Source organism: Pituophis catenifer, unplaced genomic scaffold (genome assembly GCF_029215685.1).
Source record: "Pituophis catenifer annectens isolate HBS135680 unplaced genomic scaffold, rPitCat1.0.hap2 SCAF_3, whole genome shotgun sequence".
Classification (NCBI taxonomy): Eukaryota; Metazoa; Chordata; class Lepidosauria; order Squamata; family Colubridae; genus Pituophis; species Pituophis catenifer.
Genome location: NW_027256883.1, coordinates 94,691,413 through 94,714,869, shown reverse-complemented (window position 1 = coordinate 94,714,869; position 23,457 = coordinate 94,691,413). Strand labels below are relative to the sequence as shown.

The window sequence follows — 23,457 nt, the reverse complement described above, 5'->3', positions numbered from 1 at the left end:
CCACATGGCCTGGGAAAACTGGTCTGCCCTCCTTTCCCAATATGAGGTTTTGTGATCTTCAAAAGATAAGTGTGCAATGGGTGATGGGAAGTGGGGAGCAGGCCTAGTAAGTTGGGATGGGGGTGAGAGAGATGGGGATGCTACACGTTCCTGCAATTAGTTGTAAAGGCGAATGACCACTGGGGGCAGTGCAGAAGCTGTAACTTCAAAAACAGTATCATAAGTAGTTTTTGTGGGGTCTGGTTGTTAAGAGAGGGCAATCTGTACTTGTTTATACAAAGTCTACATCTACAGGCAATATGCTTATAAGTGGCAAGTGCAATCAGATCTTCAATCTATTGAATAAATGGAACCATGCATTTATTTTCCCAAAACTACAATATCAGTCTTTTAGTCATAAAAGGAAATGGACAATCATCTGAGTCTCAAATATCATGTATTATGTATGGATAGTCCTAGACTTACAACTGTTCATTTAGTGACCATTTAAAGTTACAGTGGTACTGAAAAAAGTTACTTATGGCCATTTTTCACACTTATGGCTGTTGCAGCATCACCAAGGTCACATGATCAAAATTTGAATGCTTGGCAACTGACTCATATTTATGACAGTTACAGTGTCCTGGAGTCATGTGATCACCTTTTGCAATTTTCTGACAAGCAAGGTCAATTGGGGAGCGAGATTCATTTAACAAACATGTTACCAATTTAACAATTGCAGCAATTCACTTAACAACTACAGCAAGGAAAGTAATAAAATGGGGCAAAATTCATTTAACATCTTGTTTAACAACAGAAATTTTGGGCTTAAATGTGTTTGTAAATTGAGGACTACCTGTATATAGTTCAAAAGAATATTATCTATACTTTATTTCACTCATTACTAAACATCTGCATATCAAATTAATTTTTTGATAACATATATATATATATAAACTAATAGGTATTCTAGTTTTAAAGGATTTAATAGTTGTTCTAGTATCCCAAGTGTTTCAGAAGCTATAATGCTACTGGTCCAAACAAAGTGGCTAACAAATGTTGTAATTGTAAATATTGCTATTGGGTTATATCTGGTAGATCAGGAGTGAAACTGGTGGCCTGCGGGCCAGATGTGTCACGTGCAGGCCACGCTCACCCCGGCTCCACAAAGGCAAAAAACATTGTGATACATCGCAATACGTCACAGGATGCGATTGAGTTTGGCACCCATGTGATAGATTATATTTGTCTCTTAACACAGAGTATTTTGTGGTAGTACAGTGGTTAGAATGCAGTACTGCAGGCTAATTCTGCTGACTGTTGGCTGCCAGCACTTTGGCAGTTTGAGTCTCACTGGCTCCTTACAAGGTTGGAAAAATGAGGACCCAGATTGTAGGGAGCAATATGCTGACTCTGTAAACCGTTTAAAGAGGGCTGTAAAGCACTGAGAAGCGGTATATAAGTCTAAATGCTATTGCTACTGCTATCTTCAAAATTCATCTTCAATATCTATCAGTTGGTCTAAAGACAACATCACAGTTTCTATTCAATTTTTCTAAACTACCATCTTTTTCCTAATTTTTGAAGTTAGGTTTTCCCATAAAGTCAAATTGGCATGAGAAAAAGGGTGAAATATTTATTACACATTCAGAGTTTTCTAATTGGAAACAATAATTGTTTCCAGAGATAGTAGATTTTTAGTATATTTAGATGCTAGTACTGTCCATCCAACCAAAGGTGTTATATGTGTATGTTCCAAAGTTGTCCCAATTGGAAAACTAACAATGATTATTGACTTCCAATATTTAATACTTGACAATAGGTAAGCATGATAATATAGCTCCAGATTTGGAAAGCTAAATCCTCCCTCATTAACTGGTAACTGAGTTTTCTATTATTCTCTGAATTGAAAAACCGATAAAAATTTTCTAAACAGGAAATATAATTTCTGAAAATGTTTTCCAGGTATATAAACTGAAATTCCTTTCAGAATATAATTAATCTGAGAATAATATTCATTCTGACAGCATTTACCTTTCCCCAGAAAGGGTTATGTTAAGGTTTAATTACTTCTGTGAATCAATTTCTGAAGAAATCTCTTTATATATTTTATTTATTTAATGTAATTAAAATTATGTGTTAGTAACCGAGATATTCTTTAGTATGCATATACCAAGATAATTAATGGAGATGGTAAAATGCAGAATCAATATTCCTTAAATGGATGGGTAACTTAACTTATTGAAATCAATTCTGATTTGGACCAATAGTAGAGTAATCTGTTATTTTGCTAAAGGCATCTATCTTTTGCATCAACACTGGGATAGTAGAGTGAGGTTTAGAAAATGGGTGTTCCAGATGTAAGAGAAATCTTTAAAAAATGCAATTCAGTGTTTGCCTTCTTTAATTAATCATGATTTTTAAAAAGAGGAGGCAATAGAAAATTATAGATACAGATGAAAATAACTGATATCTGGACCACTCTCCATGAAAGTTCTAATTTCAAAATATTTGTGAAGTTTCTGAATCTGAAAGCTCCTGGTAGCCTTCATGACTAATAACTCTGAATAAATCCATCTGTATTGCAGTCCTAGTTCAAAGTACACAAATGTAATCTAAAATATACTTAGTACAGCATCTCTGTCATACTTTTTTGGAGGAAGAGCAGTGGTGGATTTCTACCAGTTCGCCCCAGTTCAGGCGAACTGGTAGTGGTGGCGGTGGGAGGCTCTGCCCACCCACCCGGATGTCATCATGGATGCTCTACGCATGCGCAGGGGTTGTGCACATGCGCAGAAGAGCCACGTACTTGAGCTCACAGTTCCAAACTGGTAGCGAAGGTAAGTGGAACCCACTACTAGGGAAGAGAGATTTCTGTGCTAATCATTTTTAGCAAAAGCAGCAATAGAAATTGGGATAAAGATTAATAAATTGTAATGGGTAGTTTGCCTATAATGGAATAACCTGTACATTTTGAGGCAAAAATTCTGTAAGTAAATTAAAGATTCCATTAATAAGTTCTTTTTTCTATTGATCTTCAATTGTCTGTCTATCAGTTTTATAGTATAAGACAAAGTTCTGATCTCAGTTCTTTCAAAGTAGGGGACGGGAGCTAATACGTTATTTTTAAATGCTTACTTATTCTAGATTAAACCAAGATTTAGATCTTGGTTGCCTATGTCCTAGGATGTGAGCTCTTTACTCTGACTTCCAGCAGGGGGCTCTACAGACTTCAAATCAAAAATTTAAACTTTGCTAAATTAGTGGTCCCTCATTCATTACAATAGTTTAAATGAAATTTGTTCTATCTGGTGTGAATGGAACAAATGCATAACTTTTATTCAACCTATTAATTCATTTGATCCTCATTGCAATGCATCCCTTCTGAATCAGTATGGTGAAATTTGTCAAGATATATGCAGATGTGAGGAAACTATAAATCCAGGGTCAACGGAAGGTGACCACCATCTGGCCTGTTCATTATCACCTAAAATGAGTCCAATAAGTTAAACTCATTGGTTGAAATAATGATGTAATCAATTGTGTTGGTACCCAATTCCCAAAAAGTGTTGTATAACTATTACAATTAACTTACAATTAACAATTAATTTAAGCCCAGTATTCTTCAATATCTTCATAAATTATTTAGATGAGGGAATAGAAGTGACACTCATCAAATTTGCAGAAGACACTAAGTTGGCAGGAATAGCCAACATCCCAGAAGATGAGCTCAGGATCCAAAAAGATCTTGACAGACTTGAAGAATGGGCCCTATCCAACAAAATGAAATTTAGTGGTGAGGGGGAAAAAAAGCAAGGTTTTACACCTAGGTAGGAAAAAACAAAGGTACAACTACAGACTAGGTGAAACCTGGCTCAGAAACAGTAACTGAGAGGGACCTTGGAATCCTAGTGGACGATCACTTAAATATGAGACAGCAGTGTGCAGCAGCTGCCAAAAAAATGAAGTCAATCCTTGGATGTATAAACAGAGGCATAAAATCAAAATCATGTGAAGTATTAGTACCACTTTATAAATCCTTAGTAAGACCACACCTGGAATACTGACTCCAGTTTTGGTCACCACATTACAAAAAAGATGGTGAGATTTTGGAAAAAATGCAAAGAAGAGCAACTAAGATGATTAAAGGCCTGGAGACAAAAACTTATGAAGAACAATTGCAGGATTTGGGTATGGCTATACAATTATGTTAATAACTATCTTTTTATTTTTATTTTTGGAAATAATAGAGTAGATGTGAGTCATGAATACTGCTTTAAGTTAAGAGGAACTATTAGAGTATAATTGGACCAAAACATTTTTTAAAACATTCAAATTTAATCAGTACTGTCTAAATATATAATTCAACTACGAAAAGAGATTTCATTGTTTGGTTATTCACATAGAAACCCAAACAATCATTTGAAACCAAAAATCCTTAGCAAATTGTGGCTACTGTTCATTGTTTTAATGTTTTAAATAAGTGTTTGTATGAATGCTATAAAACTGTCTTCCTATTATTCATCTAATGGTGGAATGGAGGATTTTAGAAGGAAACTGCTGGCTCAGCTTTGGATTTTGGACCGTGGTTTACATTACATACAGGAAGGGCTTTGGGGAAGAGATGGGCTGCACCTCACAAGGACCGGGAAGAATGTGTTTGAAAAACAACTGGCTTGGTTCATCAAAAACCCTAACCCTAAACTAAAACCGGAAGGCGAGGGAGATCAATCTTTAAGACCAAACATAATCCACAAGTCAACCAATCAGAAAATGAGAAGTGATGAGAAGGAAGAGGAACTCATGTATAAAACAGGAGACATAGGATTCAAATGCAAGGTCAGCCATAAAGAGCTTTGATGCCTTTATACTAATGCTCAAAATATGGATATCAAACAGGGAGAATTTAAAGTTTTAGTACATCAAGGCAGATACGATACGGTTGCTATTACTGAAACTTGATGGGATGGCACCCATGACTGAAACATGTTACTAGAACGATATAAATTGTTCGAAAGAAACAGGACCAAGTCAAAAAGGGAGGGAGAGGAATTGTGTTGTATGTAAAGAATTACTACACCTTTACAGAAATACACAATACTAGGGATGAAAGTCTTCTTGAAAGCATTTGGGTGACTATCAAGGGAAAAATAAATTAAATTGTAATACAGATCACCAACCAAGAAGAATTTTTTGTTAATCAATTATCCAAAGTACACAGGAAACATACCACTGAACTAATGTGGGACTTTTAATTACCCTAACATCGTGGGAAACAAACTCTTCAGTGAGTGGGGGATTAAACAGGTTTCTGAAGTGCTTAGTTGACAACTTTGTCACTCAAAAGGTGGAGGTGGGAACTAGAGGGTCAGCTATATTGGACTTAATCCTAACTAATCGGGATGAAATGATTGAGGGATGAAGAAGTTGTAGGAACTTTGGGGGAGAATGACCATGTCATACTAGAATTCACTATAATGCAGGCACTAAGGGATTGAACAACTCAGACTCTTAGACTTTAGGAGAGCTGACTTCAACAAATTAAGAGAGAGATTAGGAAGTGTAGGTAGTCCTCGACTTAACAACCACAATTGAGCCCAAAATGTCTGTTGTTAAGTAAGACATTTGTTAAATGAGTTTTACCCCATTTTATGACTTTTCTTGCCACAGTTGTTAAGTGAATCATTATAGTTCATAGGTTAGTAACCTGGTTGTTAAGTGAATTTGGCTTCCCCGTGGACTTTTCTTGTAAGAAGGTTGCAAAATTTGATTATATGATCCTGAGACACAGCAAAGATCATAAATATGAACCACTTGCCAAGCATCTGAATTTTGATCATATGATCATGGGGATGCTGCAAAGGTCAGCACTATAAAAAACGGTCATAAGTCACATTTTTCAGTGCTGTTGTAACATTGAATAGTCACTAAACAAACTGTTGTAAATCAAGGACTAACTGTGTTCCATGGATGGAAATTCTAGAAGGAAAAGCAATTCAGGATGCATCGGAAACTCTGAAAAATGAAATGTTAAAGGCCTAAACAAAAATAATACAGAGAAGGAAAAACAAAAGACATCCAGACAAGACCAGTATGGTTTCTTGGTCTTACTGAGATTTTTGAATTGAAGTTGTTAGGATTAATTCTTAAATCTTTTTGAATGCTATATATATATATTTAAATTGTTTTATTGGTTGCTTCATTTGTGTTGTCTGGAAAAGGTGCTACCTTTAATATAAAATGGTTTGAGAGTTATCTGGAATATCTGGCCTTAATTTATGTTACTTACTTTTGTTTGGTAGCCTTAATTTACTTACTGAGGATTTTACTGAATATTGTCTTTACTCTTGATGCTTTGGTATTAGCAGCTTTCTCCAACAAAATATAATGCAGCAACTTAATCCATTTTCGCAGAATGCAATTTTGTGAAATACCTTTATTACAACTCATCTGCATTATTATAATGCACTTTACCATGGACTATATTATTGCAATCTTTGCTTTTGTGCTATTATTTTATTAATGTTTTACTTTGTTATTATTCATTGTGCCTTTTAAAAAGGTGGATATAAATATACATATATTTAATATATATATATTTGATCTCTTAATCCTTGATAAATACATGTTTTATTTTCTGAGAAACTATTTTCTATGTCGCTATTTTCTGAGTAATTTCTATACTATTCAGTATGGTCTATTTTTAATGTATGGTTATTAGGTATTTCATTTTATTTTCTCCTTACTCTTTGTACTTGAGAACGGCAATTTTTCTCCATGTGTGAATTTTTCTACTAATATTAAATCCCATTGTGTTTAATTTTTCTCCTTGTGTGATTTTTCTACTAATATTAAATCCCTTTCTGTTTATATTCTTAATCCTCCCATTAAACCCAGTGGCATTCCTGCTTCCTTAGTTTTCCTTAGTCTGGATACTACTATACAATTATTATTATCATCATCATTTTCATCATGAGATTCAGCCTGATTGGCTGCTGTTCCAATATTTCTCTATTTCGATGGATTCCATGAACAAGAGAATAATCATGGAAACCATCGAAATAGAGAAACACCCCCATAACATGAATAAACGTGACAATACCTCCCTCCTACCAGACATCTGGAAACTATCCCTAGTCAACAAATGAGCCCCAGCCACAAACATTGACACCAGACCCAGGATAACACATTATGCCACCACCAATCATCCTCACCAGATTCAAACCCAAACCCATCCCATAGACGAAATGCAGCCACCGTCCAAGGGCCAGACCGTGGCGGTATCGCCAGCTGCTGCACCCCCCTCGATCCCCACAGAAAGCAAACTAACACAAGCCATGAGCACATGACAAGACCTCAGACTCGAAGCCAAACTAGGGCCCGGGATGTTGAATCGCAGCCATCTGCTCGAGACAGTGCATCACAGAACTCTGGATGTTACAACACTGAAGCTCAGGATGTTACAACGCAGCCAACTACCCAGGAAGTTGCAGCACAGGACTCAGGATGCTACCACACGGCCCATTACCCAGGTTGTTATAACACAAAAGCCTAATGGGCACACAGCTAGGACCTCGCCCACACAGGATGTTACGAAACAGCCGACTAATCTGTAAACATCAACTCCATCAACTAATCAAGATGTAACAACACAGCCAACCAACCTGCTTACAACAACAAAGCCAGCGCTCCACACCTCCCCACCAGTATTTATAGAGACGGCATCTCCGCTCACGCTTTGCTCACACATGCACGAAGCCCAAGACACCAGCCTGAAGATGACGAGTGGGACCTCATCGAAATGTCGCCAAGATACTCCAATCTTACACAGGAAAAGACCCGAATACACCAAGACTTGCATATATATATATATATATATATATATATATATATATATATATATATATATATATATATATATATACCGTATTTTCCAGCATATAAGACAACTTTTTAACACATGAAAATCTTCTCAAAAGTCGGGGGTCGTCTTATACGCCAGATGTCGTTCTCCTGTAACCAGGCAGACCAGCCCGAAAGTCTCTGATGAGCCTTAAATGGCTCTGGCGATCCAAGCTCTGACGATCCCAGCTTTGCCTGCTAATCAGGCAACTCACCTGGGATGCCAGAGCCATGTAAAAGGAAAAAACTTTTTTCCTTTTACGTGGCTCTGCAAGCTCTGACAATCCCAGCTGAGTTGCCTGCCAATCAGGCAACCCAGCTGGGATCGCCAGAGCCATCGATCCAAGCTCTGACGATCCCAGCTGAGTTGCCTGCTAATCAGGCAACTCAGCTGGGATCGCCAGAGCCCTGTAAAAGGAAAAAGGTTGCTAATTATTAGCTAATTAATTAGCTGCTAATCGCAACGCTTGCCTTGCTTCACTTGCCTGAATCCATTCCATCAGCAAGCCACTCCCTGCCTGCAATCAAGCAGGCAGGAGTTGTGGACTTCAACTCCCAGAATTCCTCAGCCAGCAAAACAAAGCTGGCTGAGGAATTCTGGGAGTTGAAGTCTACAAGCCTTAAAGTTGCCAAGGTTGGAGACCCCTGTTCTATTGGGTAAGTTTTTTTCCCCTTTGGGAGCTTTAAAAAAAATAGTTAATTGGGGTTTTTTTAGTTGTTCTTTTTTAGACCTAGCCATTTAAAATTTAGGAAGTTTTAAATTTAGTTTTCATATAAAAATAAAAATAAAATAATATTTGTGCAGCTTTCTGAGATTTAGTGTGTTTCTGTAGTGTTTCACTCTAACTACACAAACACACAAAATCTCACAAAGCTGTATGTGGAATTTTGTGTGTGTAAAGTATGAAAGTTGTTTTTTGGGGCTTTTTGTGGCTGTGAGGTTCCTGCTTGTTGCAGAGGCCATTTTGGGTCTAGCACAGCTGCTTTTACATTGTGGGTGAGCCAGTTGATGTTTTTTAATTTTTATTTGGTGTGCGTTGGAAGAGGGATAGTCTTATATGGCGAGTATAGTCCAAACCCTATATTTTAACAGGAAAAGTCGTGGGTCATCTTATACGCCCAGTCGTCTTATACGCTGGAAAATACAGTATACATATATATATATATAATTTAATTAATTTCAATACAGTGACACATCTTTAATTTTTTTCTCAGTTATAATTCAAATGGTTCTTTTGAAGAAAGCAAGTACATCTGGGCATTAATCCTATATGTATACATATATTTATAATTTCAGTCTGTCCTATTAATATGGTTTGAAACAGAAAATATTGTTTTTTGGTGTAATATAGTACAACCTTCATTAATGGTGCTTTACAAAATATCTTAAAAGTAAACCTTGTGAGTTTAAATAGATGATGTAATTGATAAAGGATTGAGAAACAAAAATGGGGATGGATGAAATAGTAATAAGAATGTAGCATGCGTACATTTTCCTTTCTCATTATAAATTAATGAGAAATTATCCTCTCTCACTCACAGTTTATCACATACTTGTGCGATAAACTCTGCACTTTCACTGGTGTCAGGCTTCCCTAAATGTGAGTAATAAAAGTGTTCTGTCAACAGCGATTCTATTGAAATGAACATGGCATGTGCTAGGCAGCACTTTGTGGATCAACTGGCATGTCTGCCTGCGTTCCAGGGAATGTGGTGAGCAGCTGCTTCTCTGAATTTGTTGTCAGGGCTTTGGGAATAAGTGAAAGAGAGGCTTAAGAGGGAGCCTGTGGCTAAAGACACAAAGCAATAAATCCCAGGTTGACTTTGGTTTTAGATTAGAATTCTCTTTTTGGTGAAGCATTTTACTAATGCGTGCTAAATTTATTTATCTGTGGGTTATTTGGAAATCCTTGTGCATTACTGTTATTAGACTGATAGAAGATGGTGATGCTGCACTGAACACTTCAATCCAGATAATGATTATCTTCAGACATTTACTTTTCTCATTTCTTGCTTGTAGGAAGAAGATATGCCTTCAATGCAAGAACTTGTGCGTCAAATAGTAGAAGGTGAAATTTCATTACTTGAAAGGCCAAAGACATATCTCAAACAATCCTTTAAACAAAGTATATGCAATAACATGGTACAAAAAAGCATTCTCAATTATCTGAATTATAATAATTATCATTTACCAATGTTTGCCTGGCCAGGAATAGTTTAGGTATAAATGACTAAATATGATTATTTTGCAATGAATATACAATTCAGCAAAGTGTGTAGGAATGAAGTGTAAATAATTAAGCTCTAACTTTTTATGATTAGCCAATGAATAAGATAGAGTTTGCCATTCAAGTATCCATGCTATTTGTACATGTTAAATAATTAAAAATAAAAACAAAACCACCAAACTATACTGTTAGACAATGGTACATAACCATGCATGTAGATATATTAAAATAATAAAATCAAATATAGTTCTATTTATCTGATCTGAGGCCAACATCAATAAATAAGATATATCTAAGCGATACAAACGCAATGATGAAGTAAAATAAAGTATTTCATTTCATCAATCTGACTCTGCTTCTAAATTTTGCTGCTTTTAAATCCTGTAGCCTCCTGGGCAGTGCTGGGGACTCCCTCCCAAGCAGAACTTGACAGATGGCTAGTGAGATTTGCATATTGCATTTTAGCTTTTTAATTGTTCATTCAAAATGCGAACTTTGTATCTCTCTGTCTTCCTGGACAGAAGGTACATTGTAATAGGAGGAAGGTCAGTTTTCTAATGTACTGGTTAGTGACCTGGCAGCTGCAGGGTTAACTCTCTTTCAAGGGGCAGTTCAGAAACTCTGACCAATTGCAGTTTAGCTGCAGAAAGTAGTGGATTGTTTCAGCCAATAGGAAGGGAAAAACCACCAAAGTAAGGAAAATAAAGTGAATAAAGTGATTTCTATGTATACCAAATGGTGAAAATGAATTGGTATAGTCAGGGGCAGAACTAAAGAGTTATCAAGAATTCTGGAATAAACTAAAATCTTTTAAAAGAGATGGGGTAATAGTATGAAGAGATAGTCAAAGATGGAAGGTGGAGATTATAAAACAAAGACTATCAAGTATCTGCAGGCATTTTCCCACTAACTGCTGTATTCAGTCAGAAAGTATAATCTTATACATATCCAGTCACAAAGCAATCCCATAACATCAGTGGGACTTATGAGGAATAGGATTATTTCTTATTTGAGGTCATGTCATGTAATGTGAAAAGGTGTGTATTGTTTCATTTTAACACTAAAACAAAAGTACACAAAAAGCTTTAGAGAAGTAAAAAAAAGGTTGCATATACTGTTTAACAAATTCAGGGCCGGATTTTCCTATAGGCTAACTAGGCTTCAGCCTAGGGCCTCAAGATCAAGAGGGGCCTACATTCAAATTGTTAGCAAAATTAAAATTACACTTTCACTATAGGTGAAAGGGCCTTATAAGTGGAATAGCCTAGGGCCTCTTTTCATCTAAATCCGGCCCTGAACAAATTGTACAGTTTATTTGTTTGATTTAAACAATTTCTCTGTACTTGCCATATCAGTGACATCGCAAACCAATCAGTGTACAATAAATTTAAAAATGAAACAAGTTGAAACTATTAAAATAATAGTTAAATTTTAAAAAAAAATAAAATCACAAATAAAAGAATACCTCAGCCTATGGAGCTAAGTAAATTGGTCTAAAGGAGCATGGATAACTTTCCTTGAATTAACACTCAGATGCAGTACCCAATTGTTGCATCAAAACATTATACAAAACTCAACAAAAATTTGAATTCTGAGTTTGCACCTTAATCTGTTTTCATTAAAATTATTTACCGATACTTTTTTTTAAAAAAAAAATTCATTAGAATTTTATTACATAAAATGTAAAAATGTAAACAAAAATAAGAAAAAAGGAAAAGGAAAAGAAAAAAAAAGAACTGGAAAAAGAAAAAAAACACAGAAAGTTGACTTCTACCCTTGAAAATTATGTACTAATTCCAAAGGATGGCTGCTAATAAGAGAGATATCTTATAATTTTGGGTATTGATTCAAACTACGCCAAGAAAAGTGAACTTCGGTTTAGTTACTCTCTGAAAAACTGATTGAAGGCAATGAGCTTAAGTGCTCCAAGTTCTATGCAAGTCTATACAATTTATTCAATTCAGGTAAACATATTTAGTCTGATTCAGTGTGATTATGGTTGATATTAAATTAAGATATTTGAGAACCTGTACTATTTGCTAGGAAGAAAATTAGTTTTCCTTGCCTAAGGTATTTTTCTGCTTAAACCTGGAGATGATTGAAAATGGATTACAAAATAGTTTTTTCAAAATTATATACATTTAAATAAAAAGCAATTGGTCTGTGCTTGAAAGTAAATCAAGAAGTAAATGACATAAAAGAAAGGTTTTATTAATAGTTAAGGTTTATAAAATAATTAAATAATAAATAAAACATTGGAAATTATAAAAAATTGTGATACTGATAGTATTATATCAAGAAAAACTAATTATTTTACATGACATCTGCATTTTGACCTTTCCATGATTTTATTTCTGAAATTATAACTTACATTTGTAAAACACATATTGTCTTCATTTTAATACTATATTGATGGCTTCTTTTGTTTTCTGTTTGCCTATCTTTTTTTCCTAAATTGACAAAAATAAAGAGATGCTAATTCGTTAGAGTTCAATAGCTTTTGTTCCTTTTGAAATAAAAATAAAAAAGAATAAAATCTATTGTTTGAATAAACTATTTACTAAAATGGGGTTTATTCTATTGCTTTAAATTTTTCAAAAGTGTTATATCCCTAGTCCAATTTCATTCAATAGAACATACTTGTTTGTCTGTATTCAGTTGAGTTTGGGGAGGGTGTACAAAGAGAAATTCTGCTTGCATTACTTCAGTTTCTTAGACTTAGATCAGGGGTGTCAAACTCAGGGGCCACATCAGGGTTGTGTTTGATCTCGGAGGGCCAGGGTGGTGGTGTATGGCTGGCGGTGATGTGGCCATGGTAGATGTTTGACACAGGCTCAAGATGCATTTTTTCCCCTTCTTTTTTCCACAGTTCTTTACTATAACCATTTTCCTCTCTCTTCTACCAGATATTACTGGCAAACATATATTACTTATTCTTCATACTCCACTAAACTTTTTATTTCTAAATTTATACCCCATTGTTTAATAGTAAATTGCTTTTCCAGGCATTATAATAATCCAGAATTATTAACAACTAATAATAAAAATACAATAGCATAAATAACATAATACAAGACCTAACAGCAGAGGTAAATTTCCAGGGTAGTAAATAGAAATGGCTGTCAATTATAGATAATTGATTGTAGATTAAATGGACCTAGAGTATGTAAAATCTGGCATTAAACTGTAGGATTAATAAAGGATGTTGCTTGTTTTCTATCCAAATCAGGCACTTACTTGAGGCCACATAATTGTAATCCAGTCCAATCCAGTCCTCCTGCAGCACTCTGCCGGCTGAAAACGGGCCACGTGGGAGCCTCGCAGGACCTCTATGAGGCCCATTTTCGTCTGGCAGAGTGCTGCTGGAGGCTGGGGAGGTGAAAAACAGGCCGCGCTCTGTGGGGCCTGTTATGGCTGGCAGAGGCACTGCAGACCAGTCCTTTGATATTTCCAGGCCAGCCTCGCGGGGCAGATTTAAGCACCCCACAAGCCAAATCCTACTCACGGCCCTTGAGTTTGTCACCCCTGATTTAAATAATTATAATTTTGGTTTGGAGTGATAATAAAATGCTTACTATCTACTGAAAAAGCCTCAATTTCTTTCAGAAGGAACTCTTTCTCTTGCTTGTTGTTCCCTATTCTCTACAAGTTTTCTTATAATATGCTTTTTGGTCTTTGTGTACATAAAACTGCTATCTTCATTAGTAGTGTATGTTGACATAATGGACCAATTGTACATCATCTGGGTATGCATGCCATGAAGCTTCTGAGGTCTCCAGAGTGTGTGGAGGAATGCTTGGTGTGCTGACTTATTGGTCCTGCTTCCCCATCACATTCTTCCTAGATTTAGTATCTTCTCCTTTTACCTACTCAAATGCTTCTTGTCCATCAGTTCCAGTATTTTCAATACAGTGCCATAGGCGCCATTCTGCTCATGGACATATTGAGGTTCCTGCTAGGCTATTTATCTCATATATGTGGTCAAAGGAAAATATCTATTTATTTGAATGGCGAGGAAGCATCCCAATTAAATATAATTCTGGGAAGTTAGAATTCCACTGCAGCAAGGATTCTCCCTTAGTAGGAAGCAACCCTCTCCTACCAGACATCAACTGAGGAGTTAGTTGCATACACATGCTATCTTCAATGGGAGAAGGCTTTAAATGATAGAATTGTTAAATATAATAAGTAAAAGTGAGTCAGCATGGTGTAGTGGTTAAGATTCTGGACTAAAATCATGGAGACCCAGACTCTAGTTCTCCTATAGGTATGAAAGCCAACTGGGTGACCTTGAGCAAATCACTTCCTCTCATTCCAAATTAAGGTCAAGGTCAGTCTGCAAGAAACTGATTAATCACATCAAGCATAACATCAAGCAAAATCAAAATTTGTTGTAAGAAGTAGGCAAGATAATGCAAAAACATGCAGGATAGACAGTAACAACAACAATATAAATAATTGTTTCACAATAGTGGCAATTTTAAGATGTGTGGACTTCAACTCCCAGAATTCCCCAGCCAACATGCAAGCTAGGAGCTTCTGGGAATTGAAGTCTACACATCATAAAATTGCTAAAGTTGAGAAATACTGGTATAAATAAACAATAGTAGAGAATAATTATTGGAAAGCCAGAGATCATCTTGAAAGAGTTATAAGAGAGCAGTTACAAAAGCACATTAAGACTAAGAAATGAAGAGAACCCTAGAAACTTGACTCCACCTTAACTATCTGGATATAAGAATGAGTGAAGGAAAAACAGAGACAGGTTTTCAAGATTAAAGTTAGACCCTATCAGGAAACAGACTCCACAGGAATGCTGAAACCTTATTGATGTAGGGCAGGCTAAACTGTACATGAAAGAGAACTTGAAAGAGGATTTTAGGTTTTTTTAACCTTCCCCCATGGATCCCAATTTATAAGTTTGTCTTTCTGAATGTATGTGTTTCATTGTGCATGCTCTTCACTGGCTGGATTTCCGCATTAAGCTTCATTGGTTACTAAATTATTCCTACATTTTGGGTTTGCATGATCATTTAAAGTTCAAAATGAACTATTAAATATTTAGCTACAAAAAAGACAAAACAAAAACCATGAGTTCAACTTTTTATTGACCTGTTCAATGGCATTTTGCAAATTCTTTTTCTCTATGTGTCCCTATTTGCCTATCTGATCTTTATATCTATGTGTGGTCCTTGGGCTCTTGTCATTATATGCAAAGTTATTTCACATTTGTACTTCAGTCTGTTAGGCTTCCATAAAGGGAACTTAGTTCCATAGAGGTTACAAAGAGATCTTCCCCTGAATAATGTCCCTTAACCTCTAAGACTAAGAGGTATATAGTGGAAGCATTCTTTACTTTTAGTGGTTGACCATACCCCTGTCCATTATTTTATCAGCAGTGATGATCTTTCACATGGCCCTTTTAAAAAGTATCACATAACAGACCAGATGTCCACAAGACGACCATAAAGACACCTCCCAATCAATCTTCAAAACAATTTCTACTGAGAATCCAACTGGCGGTAACACACATAGCTATTTTTAAAACTGCCTATTAACAGTCTAATTCCCATAAATTATTCTAATAATCTTGCTAAAATAAGCAGATTTGTACTTTTGCTGTATTTAGCATATTTCATAGGATAACCATCTGTTAGAAAATATGTTATCTGAACTTAATTTCTCACAGTTTTATTTAAATGTTCTATATTTTAATATTCAAGTCTCTTTTTTCACTGCATTTTTAAAAGATTTTTTGTATGTTTTTTCTGTTTTTCAATTGTAAGCTTCCCAGAGTAATTTGGGAGTTAGTAAGCTCTAAATCCAAAAAATAAATGAATGTATAACTAAAATGCTTTCATATATACAGAACATTTTCCATATCTACTTTCTCAGAGCATGGAGCTATTCTTTGTCCCTATTAGTTGCTTAATTATTTTGTGAAGGCAAAAAGAGCAAATTTGCTGGTCAATTCTCATTCTAGAAAATTAACAAGCAGGTAAAATTATTAATTCCAATACAGAGCCTTATTCATTTATTTAATCAATTGATATAGCTGCTCAATCAACATGCAGCTCAGGGCAGTTTACAGAATTGAAAAGAGCAAAGGCATTAAAATTCAGTAAAACACATTGCACAAAAAGCACTTTCAAGCAACCAAAGACAACTAAAACCAATTAAAAATTAGTCAAGACCAGCATAAAAACTCTCAACCTGGTGGAAAGAAAAAGGTATTGGGCCCCCACAAATCAGTCAGGCCTAATACTTAAGAGGGCTATACATGCTTCAAAACTATTTTAGTTTTTAGATTTCACGAGCACAGCACTGGAAAAAGATGCATCTGGTTTAAGTAGTCAAATCTATTAAAATTAGTGCGATTTTTAAAGCAACTGCATTTTTATCAAAATGTCAGGCTCGTAGAAACCTGAAAAAATATGGATTGATATATTTAGTAGCAATGAGGTGCTGTGCACAAGAACAAAAGCATTTTTCCAAATCTTCAAAGGGAAGAACAATGATTAACACTTAATCATTTGTTTTGTAGTAGCTTCACTAAACAACCACTACTAAACTAACTCTAGTAATTTCCTGGATTCTTAAATCACATGCGTTCACAAATGAATTTTCTGAACAAAAAAACCCATGTGTTCTGTAATGTTCATTCTCTAAGAGCATTCATGAGACAATTCCCTTATGGGATGGGTTTTTTTAGCAGGACTGAGGTCAGATTTAGCTACATTCAGTGAAAGAATCCTTCCCCACTGCTGAGTTAAAAGTTCTATCCACACATTCCTGAATCATTAGAAACCATTTTGGCATGTAATTTGCTGTTTTCATTGCTGATTTCAATTTTGGTCTGTTTCAAGTCAGTACAATAGCCAGACTTCTTTCTAAGGAGGTCAATGACAAAACCAAAATGAAGGTTGCACATCTTCAAGCTGCCTATGGACAGTGCCAGAATGGAGGCACTAATACCAATACAGCTAAGGGTGACTTAAGCCTATCTTATTGATGAGCTCGCAGCAAAATTAAGATCAACCATGAATGCAAGGAGGGAGAAAAAACATGTTGCCAATGCCAGGGCTTGTCTAATTGTATGTTTTACTAAAGAGCAAGACAGAAAAGGGTATTTTATATCACTTTCCCAACTAGAGTAGTGCAATGGACATGATTTGGTTCTCTGTTTGCCAGTATCGGCAAGGCCTGAATCTAAAGAGAGCCCAGCTTTAGAGAGTGATCCCCAGTAGATTGTGGAGATATGTGAAGTAGAACTGCAAAATGCCTCTTTTCTGAAAAGAGGTCACAGATCACAAACTTAGCCAATCTTTTCCAACTGTGAATCTCCAACCACAAATCTTCTCCAACTCTGGCACAGAATCGGCGCTTGAGATGCTTGGAAGATGTTATACACTCTTCCTTCTCAGCAAGTAAGAAGGAAAGATCGGAAGATATAAACCACGCTTATGCTATTTTCTGACTGGGAGGGGGGGGAGAGAAAGGAGGCGGGCTGAGGGCAGAGCTGGGAGTAAACTCAGTCATGTATGAGAAGCTGTTGATTGTTCTAGTTGAGGAAAGAGATGATAAGGCCGGATAAAGTGTGCTTCGCCCATAAGGGAGGAGGAGGAGGAGGAGGGACCGCAGCTGTATGCTAATGGGACACGAAGCGACGGCCTCCCTCATTAAGTAGAGACTAGGCAGGGAAGGCACACATCGCTGAGCAAACACATTTGCGCCGGACAAATGAAACACGCGCGCCCTTGACGCACCGCACTCCCGCACACGCCGCCACAGAGCAAAGGACAAAGAGCCCGCGAAGTAGAGGGCCAGAGATTCGGGAGGGGCGCCCAAAGCCTCGCTGCATCTCCTGCCGCGGGGGCGGGCAGCTGGCGCCTGACCTTTCCGCTGCAATTGCCTGGAACTGTCTGTCTCTAAGCAGCTTCACTCGAAAGTTAGCGCCGAGGTGGCTTGAGCTGCAACTCCACCAGTCCCCCCGCCCCCGCCCCTTCTGAGCGATTTTTTTCCCCAGGTTTCTCGAAACAGTTTCTTCAGGCTGAAAAGGGCGATGGAAATAAGGCTCCGCCTGTCGGGAAAGTCTTTGGCCCCGGCTTCGTTGAGGTGGGAAATACGGCCCAACGTATTTGCCTGCGGCCAACTGGGCTGTTTCTTCTCCTTATCTTCAGGACGCTTGACTCTGACCCTTCCCGTGGGGAGGAGAGGGGGGCCGGCGGCTTCAACCTCATTTGCCACCAAAGCAGTCAAATGTCTCCTCAGGGTCACCTAAATTGCAGTGGGACCCAAGCTGGCCCCGGCATTCAATGGGCGGACATGAAGATGGAAGAAGAAAAAACAGATCTCTTCCTCCCTCCCTCCCTTCCTCTGTTTCGTGGGTTTTGTTTTTTCTTGTTTTCGTTCTTTCATATCCCCCTTTCTTTACGACGTAATTATTTAAACGGGAGATCCGTGGCAGCTTTATGCTAATAGTGTCGAACAAAGGGGGGGGGATTGACAAGCGAGGGAGGGCGCGCAGTTTAGAAGGAGAATAAAGGCCGAGGCCGGGCACAGGGAGGCGGGCGGAGGACGTTCGCGTGTCTCTCGCGTGTCCCTCGGGCTGGCACAACAATCGCTAATTCCTGTGAACACAAAGGCCTCTCTCCCGAGGCCCCGCTTGGCCCGGGTCAAATAATACTCAGCAATGCCACCATTGTTTCCGCCGCGCAGGGAGTAAGAGCAGTGGCTCCAAAGCCGAAGAAGGTGCAAGACTAGCCCGCCGAAGAACAGCAGGGAGGAGGTGGAGGACAGAAAAGATGCGGAAGGCTGCTCGGATCAAGGGGTAGGCAAAAGCGGCCTTCCAAATCTACTCAGCGAGGTGCTGTTGCCCCTCAATCTGTACTGCATGGTTTCTTTCCCCTCCCCACTACACATAGATGCTGCTGGCTTTTGTTTCTTTCTTTAGCACATGTAATACAAATATTAAGTGTGACTAACAAGGTAATGACTCTTTCGATTTCTGAGATTTATTGTAATTATACTAAAACATAGCAGCCCAACTGGCAGTCAATGCTCATGTAAGAGGAGTTGTGAGGAGGGTTGGGAGAGCACCTTTCCATTTTATCACCTTCCAGCTTTTCAGAAAAGTTCTGCTCTTTCCACTTTAAATTATCCTCATCCTGAGCCCATATTAAGGAGAATGGTGGATGTCTTTCCATCCAGCAGGTGGATCTTGATGGAAGGGGAAACAAAGCCAGGGAATCAACAATCACTCTCCTTCAATTGCTTGGGCTAGAACAATGAGTAAGGGGAAGACCATTTGCCAACCTCATTATTATGACAGAACGAGGTCTGGCAACATGAGGAAACAAAATTTATGCCAGCAAATTTCTGATCCTCATGTATTGGTGGAGAACAGTTTAACTTGGCTGTCGGGAACAATCCAGAGATAGAAGTCATTAGCAATGATTTGCACTATATTTTAAAGTGAATGAAAATACTAAGCTGAGCTTCTTGCAAAGCAAGAATAGTGGGACTAATGAGCACTTTTTGATAGATTGATAGCATAGATTGATTCTCGGTCATTGAATAGATGTTTCCCTTGACTTAAATGGAAGACTAGCTCAAATATGATACTTTATATTAACTCTACTAAGTGCCTTCCTATCTAGTGATTGTCAGTCTCAGCTTCAGTTAAATTCTGAGTACTAGCTTATGTGCATGACATCTTTTTCACTTTTCAAGCTCCTTTATCGTGTACAGTTAATAATGGCCATTTCTTTTCTACTGATTTAATCAGCTCTTATTGTAGCAATTTAATCCTGTGCTCATTACTGATGTAATCAACATAGTGATGAAGTCATAAAGCACTCATATATGCCTGATGCTGGAAACAAGATAGGAACAGTGTGCTAAGACAGAACATAGGAGATGCCAGGACATTCTGATGCTGATGTCAATTTTAAGTGAAAGACTCCAAGGCAATACATGGCCATACTTTGTTTATTGTCATCATGCTGGAGGTGGTAGAAACATTTGTGATATGGTAGAGAATTCTGGTCTTCTCCATTTTAATGTTTCTACCACACCAGACTTGTTTTAGTCCTGTTTTAGTGCCTAAAAAACAGCCTCAAGCCTGAACATGGTGCATCCTAGTACAAGGATGCACTATGTGGCTGCAGAAAATCTAGGCAACATTTTTTTCTGCTAAACCAAACACTTCCCATTTTCATAGGAAGCAATCATAAAGTCTGTTGCAATAGGATCACAATCAGACCACAGGGACTCAACTAGAGAGACTTATAGGCTGCAAATCTTGTGTGTGCACTAAGGATGGAATGTAAGAGTGGGCAAACTGAGAGAAAATGCCAAGGATCTAAACATTTACAGCCTCCTCTGTTGGAAAGGACTTCGTGACATTCAATAATATTTTGACTCCTATTAGTTAGCAATGCCAGTTGGCCATGATGCTGGAAGGCAAGCATAACAGATCAGATTTATGTCTTGCTGAACGTTCAGATTTCCTGGTACTTCTACAAATAAGAGAGCCTTAATTATTGCCTTAAAAATGGCAATAATTCTGAAAAGGAGCTTGGAGTCCTGGCTTCCTAGTTGTCTTATTGAACTCCAATACATGATTTGTTTTTAGAAAGAGTATGATTTGTGCAAGTATGATTTTTTAAAGGCATATGATGTTAGTAAGGGGAAATCATGTAAGAAATGGGAGAAAAAAATCTACTCTGCTCTGCCCACTTCAGTGGAGTGCCTTGGTGATTGAAGGGAAGCCTTCAGATGGCACCAATCTTTGTATGTACTCAGAGACACAGTATTTTCTGTTTTAAAGATCCCAAGTACTGAAAATAGTCTTTTCCTGTTAATCCTCCATTTGAATAACACACAAGTAAGCAATTTAGCTAAAAGCTGTCAGTGACTCATTTAATAATATATAGGTTCAAACAGCACACTGCATCAGGCTGAAATGGTGTTGGATAAAGTGTTCAACATATTGCAAGAAATTCTATAATTGTCTTAAGCGTATTGAGTGATCCAGATTACTATATTGAGCATAGCATGTGTTATAATCACAGCTATTGCATTTAGTTAACCTGGTTTAGGGCCAACTGTACTGTGTGAATCCAGCCAACCAATATTTCTTTACAGTACTTTGGCTTGCAAAGTACTGTAAATCTTCCATTAATGAGAGTGATTGAGTCACAATTCAAGCCAAGCTCAGAGCACTTCATGGTACAATGCTATACAAGTTTATTTAAGGCTGGCTGATTCCAAATGATGCTTAATTTCCAGGTAAATTGATTTAGAAAGTCTCATTTATTTTAGTGGGAGAAAGAGAAAATTTAGTATTTCTCATTGGAATGTTTTAGTGGTGGATTCTATTCTTTCTTAATCATGCATACATATGCTCAACCTGATACTTCTCATGTTTTAGCCTAAATTGATGGGATCTACATTCCAATAGACAAGACTGAAAATTCTCCAAGCTTTTTCCATTAGTGATTAACTATCTTTAGCATTATTTCACAGCATCACTGTGACATTCTGAAGCCCATTCTCAGGATTATTGCATGGTTGAATGAGCTAGAAGATGTCATAAATCACTACTGGGAATCACTCTGTTTGCATATTTTGGGGGGCTTTGTGCTTGACTGGAATGGCACAGGAAACACCATTTTTCATCCTCTAAGAGCCTTAAAATCCTTAGAAACCAACAGTTTTACTTCATAAATAAATAATTTGTGAAGTACAACATCTCTAGCCCTAATCTCTGCTACTTGCATTAGAGACATTCCTCATTGTTGTTGCTGTTCCACCTGTTTTATAAGCTGCAGAAAAAATTGCTGTGCCCACTGCTGATCCATCTGCTGCTCCTACTGCCAGTCTTCTGACTAGTGGCTGAGTAGTGTTGTTCTGCATGGGCAGCATAGAAGTGGCAAGGCTGTTGGTTAAGATCTCTGAATCTACTGCCACCTCTTTCAGTATAACACCATCAAGCAAGAAAAACAGTCACTAGCACAGATATCTACTTATGGATTCCTCTGTGCTGTTTGGGAGGCAAGGTGGGGGGGAATGTACCATCCCATCAGTTTTATGCTATTTCAACCTATTACAATATTCTATTACATAATTTCACTGTTATTCTACTTCAAGCCCAGACAGGTAGTTGTGTTTCATGTGCTGCAGTGTCCAGTTCCCTAGGGAGACAGCAGCAGAATGGTGGCTGGCAAGGTCAAGTAGGGACCAGGGAAGAGGGTGTGCCCTATTAGCCTGAAATGGCCAATAAGCACCTCTCTGGGCCCATTGGTTGCTGGTCACCTGACTTTGTCTCTGATGTAATGGGTGGAGCTTTGACTCACACATGGTAAGGTGGAAAAGGCAATTTTTAACAACAGTCCAGCTGAGTTCATCTTATCTTAGGGGAGCAGAGAGCTTCAGAGTATGTTCCCAAAAGGGTTACATGCAAGTGGAGGAAGGCCTTAGGCTGCAAGGCATCCTAAAATGCTTGCTTGCAAAAATGAGAGAAACTGGGTTCTCCCTGACTAGTTGCACACATTTCTACAAGAGCTGCTTGCACTTGCTTTGAAAAATGATGCTTCCCATGTTTCTCCTTTTTCTCCCTTCTCATTGCAAAACAGACTGTTCTTTTCAAATACTTTTGAAAGGACAAGATCTTAAACTAAGGGGGTTCATATTTACTTTCATGTGGCATGGATAAAAGGCAAAAAATCCCAAGCGTAATCAAGAGTTTACTGTGTGTTTTGTGTGTGTGTGTGTGTGTGTGTGTTAAAACCTCTTACATCTTTTGAGTCCCCAGTGATTTAAATTAAAATAACCCACTTTGTGTTTTAAATCCATCTAAAATTTAATAACTGTATAGTACAGTACAGGGATCAAATTTAATTGGGACAAATTACCAATGCATTTAATTTCCTGGCAATTGGAAAGCTCCCTAAATCTAAATGAAGAGACTAATTACATTTATATTAGTGGTGTGTGTTGGGGGAGAAGAGAGAAAGTATCTGAGTCACTACAGAGAATGGTTGAGAGAATACTTGGAATCCATACCCAAACTATAGATTACAATACTGAATGTTGATAAAGCTTGGGTTTAATATAGAAGGACATAATTCAATACTTTTTTCTGCTATACAGTTAAAGAAGAGTTATTTTTCGTTTATTCTTTATTTTTTTACCAGCTTTAAGTGAATAAAAGGGTCCTTTTGGGGGAAACAAGATCTCCGGAAACGATTCTGTTCATCTCTTCGAGGTTTTGGGGAGAGATTGGGAAATTGACCTGCGTAGAGCTGAGAGAGACTTTGCAGCTAATGTTTGAAAGGGTTGCTGA

The 23,457-nt window shown here is 37.5% G+C and overlaps 1 protein-coding gene across 1 annotated transcript in view; it reads left to right on the top strand.

Annotated features, from left to right (window-relative positions):
• CFAP61 (cilia and flagella associated protein 61) overlaps positions 1-10,102 on the top strand; it is a 152,079-nt gene extending 141,977 nt beyond the window's left edge. Inside the window, exon 24 of the mRNA XM_070940797.1 lies at positions 9,902-10,102. Coding sequence (XP_070796898.1) covers positions 9,902-10,102 — 201 coding nt within the window. The remainder of the gene's footprint in view (positions 1-9,901) is intronic.
• The last annotated feature ends 13,355 nt before the right edge of the window (positions 10,103-23,457 follow it).